General features: G+C 57.4%; 1 protein-coding gene across 1 annotated transcript in view; it reads right to left on the bottom strand.

Annotated features, from left to right (window-relative positions):
* CMPK2 (cytidine/uridine monophosphate kinase 2) overlaps nt 1-2,240 on the bottom strand; it is an 18,674-nt gene that overhangs the window by 13,198 nt on the left and 3,236 nt on the right. The window contains exon 2 of the mRNA XM_011381091.2: nt 2,023-2,235. Within this exon, the coding sequence (XP_011379393.1) occupies nt 2,023-2,235 (213 nt within the window). The remainder of the gene's footprint in view (nt 1-2,022; nt 2,236-2,240) is intronic.

The following is a 2,240-nucleotide window of genomic DNA, read 5'->3' as shown; positions in this document are numbered from 1 at the left end:
CAGGCGGCGGGGAGGGGTCGCCTGCAGGTGCGCGTGACGGGCCCCCTGGCGCCGGCCGAGAGCTGCTGTTCCCCGCGGGCCCGCAGTCAGGCTCGCATGGGCCGGTGGCGCGGGGTCCCCGAAGGGGCAGCTGGCCCCCCGCCCCGGTGTGAATCCGTCTTTGCTGGCTCTGCAGACTCCATATCCCCAACTGTCCCGGCCTCACCCCTTCTCTCCGAGCTCCGACCATCCATTCGCCCGCCAACCCGCCCCCCTCCGCACCCCCGGGGTCCGGTACAGCTACTCCTCCCTCCCCTCTGCTCATGCTTCTCCCTGCAGGTACCCCCTTCCTCCTGCTGACTCCCCAGCTGGCAGGGCACCAGATATGCACCCCCAAATTCTTCCGTAAGCTCCAACCCCGAGCTCTGGTCCGGTCACAGTGGCCCAGGGCCGTCTAGCGTGCTTTACTGGCCCAACGTCCAGCGACAGCAGCTTCACCACCTTTGTGATAGTATTTACGTTATTTTCTCGATATTTTGTTTTGTTTTTACTCATTAATTGATATCTTTAAAAGTGATTGTCAAGCAAGCCAAGAAGGAAAAATCCATGGAGAAAAATCTTAAAATTTTAGAATTGAAAGATGGAAAACATCAGATGAACTGAAAGCAAATAAACCATATTTTAATCAATTTGTATGTATTGTGGGGTCATGTTTAATTCTGAAATTTAAAAAAAAAAAACTTTTTTTGGAATAAGGAAAAGTTTGTTCATCCAAGACACAAACTTGAGACAATGAGCTCTAACGCTTCTCAGCTCTATCTTAAGAGCACCTCAAATTAAAGCTTTTTTTTTTTTTTTTTTTTTTTAAGGTCAGAGGAAGGGAGGAGGGACTCAGCAAGAGTCGCCTGAGGACTATAGACAGCCAGGTCCCCGAAAGGGTCCAAGGAGGGATGAAATCTCTTTGTTTCCAGTCAGTTCCACACATTGCCCCCAGCTGACCTGAGCCTGGTCCCGAGGCAGCAGCAAGTCTTTGACCAAAACCGTGGTTGTGTGCATATTTCCCCACTTCTTCAGGGGAGGCGCCCTCTGACAAGGGGCTGGTTTTGCGAAATACTCAAGCCCCAAGCAGAATTCCTCCCCCAGTCAGACTATCTATAGCAAGAACTATTAGCCTTACGGCTATGGGAGAAACTCAGGCTTGAATTTATGATAGAGTCAGAGAGAGAGAGAGAGAGCCTGGTTCACGTGCTTCGCTCTGAGCTGGCGATACTCTAAGTACTTACGAGGGCGTTAACGTGGCCAGTCGCCATCGTGACGCTGAGAGGGATGCCCACCTACCGTTAAGGAAGCTGACACAAAGCACGCTTAAGAAACTTGCTGAAGGAGATGCGGTAATAAACACCAGAGTGTGGATTTGCAGCCCAAGCTGCTGGCTGGCTGGCCCTGCACGATTCCGGTCCCCAAAGTTCTCCCATAGGCTTGAAAGTTAACCTAGGACCCATGTGCAGCCCCTGGAGGCCACCTCTGGACACCCCCGCCCTGCCTGGAGAGTCCCAGCTCCCCATTCCCAGCACCTGCTATGTATTCAGGTGTCCCCTTGACCTTCACAACACTTACAGGTACTTCACATATGAAAGGGGGAAAACCAAACAGCTTGGCGGAGTGACTCAGGTCTGTGGCCCAGCAGGTAGCCCTGTGTGGCTAAGCTCCTTAAACCTCCAAGCTCACTCCCTTGCCAGCCCCAAGCCCCAGGAATGGCGGGATCACTTCCGACCTGGCATCCCCACCCCCCCACACACACCGTACCCAGAGGCCCCTTGCCTCCGGGGTCACCTGCGGCACGCATTCACAGCAGCCACCGCACTGCTGGGCGCGAGGGTATCAGTGTCCCGCGTCAGGATGGAAGGTCCCGGCCGCAGGACCTCGGAAAGGGCCAGGGAGCGCAGACAGCCTGGCAGCCCCCGCCCCGTCCCCGGGGCTCTGACCCTTCCTGGGGCAGGGTGTCTGTCCACCCTGTGTGCTGGGGAGCGACGGAGCTCTTACCGCCTCCAGGACCGCACGGGCGGCTTCGCGGTCGGGGAAGACCCCAGAGCCGGGCAGGTCGGGCACCACGGGGTGCAGCGCGGGCTCCGGGGCGCGCACGACGGGCTCGGGGCCCACCTGCCGCCAGCCCCGGCCGTCCTGCAGCTCCCACAGGAAGTGCCACAGCTCGTGGCGTGGGCTCCCCACGAACTCGCCCAGGCGCGGGCGCGGCGCCTCCA

The sequence above is a fragment of the Pteropus vampyrus genome, unplaced genomic scaffold (assembly GCF_000151845.1).
Source record: "Pteropus vampyrus isolate Shadow unplaced genomic scaffold, Pvam_2.0 Scaffold429, whole genome shotgun sequence".
Classification (NCBI taxonomy): Eukaryota; Metazoa; Chordata; class Mammalia; order Chiroptera; family Pteropodidae; genus Pteropus; species Pteropus vampyrus.
Note: the sequence above shows the minus strand (reverse complement) of the source record. Positions and strands in the feature narration are given on the sequence as shown.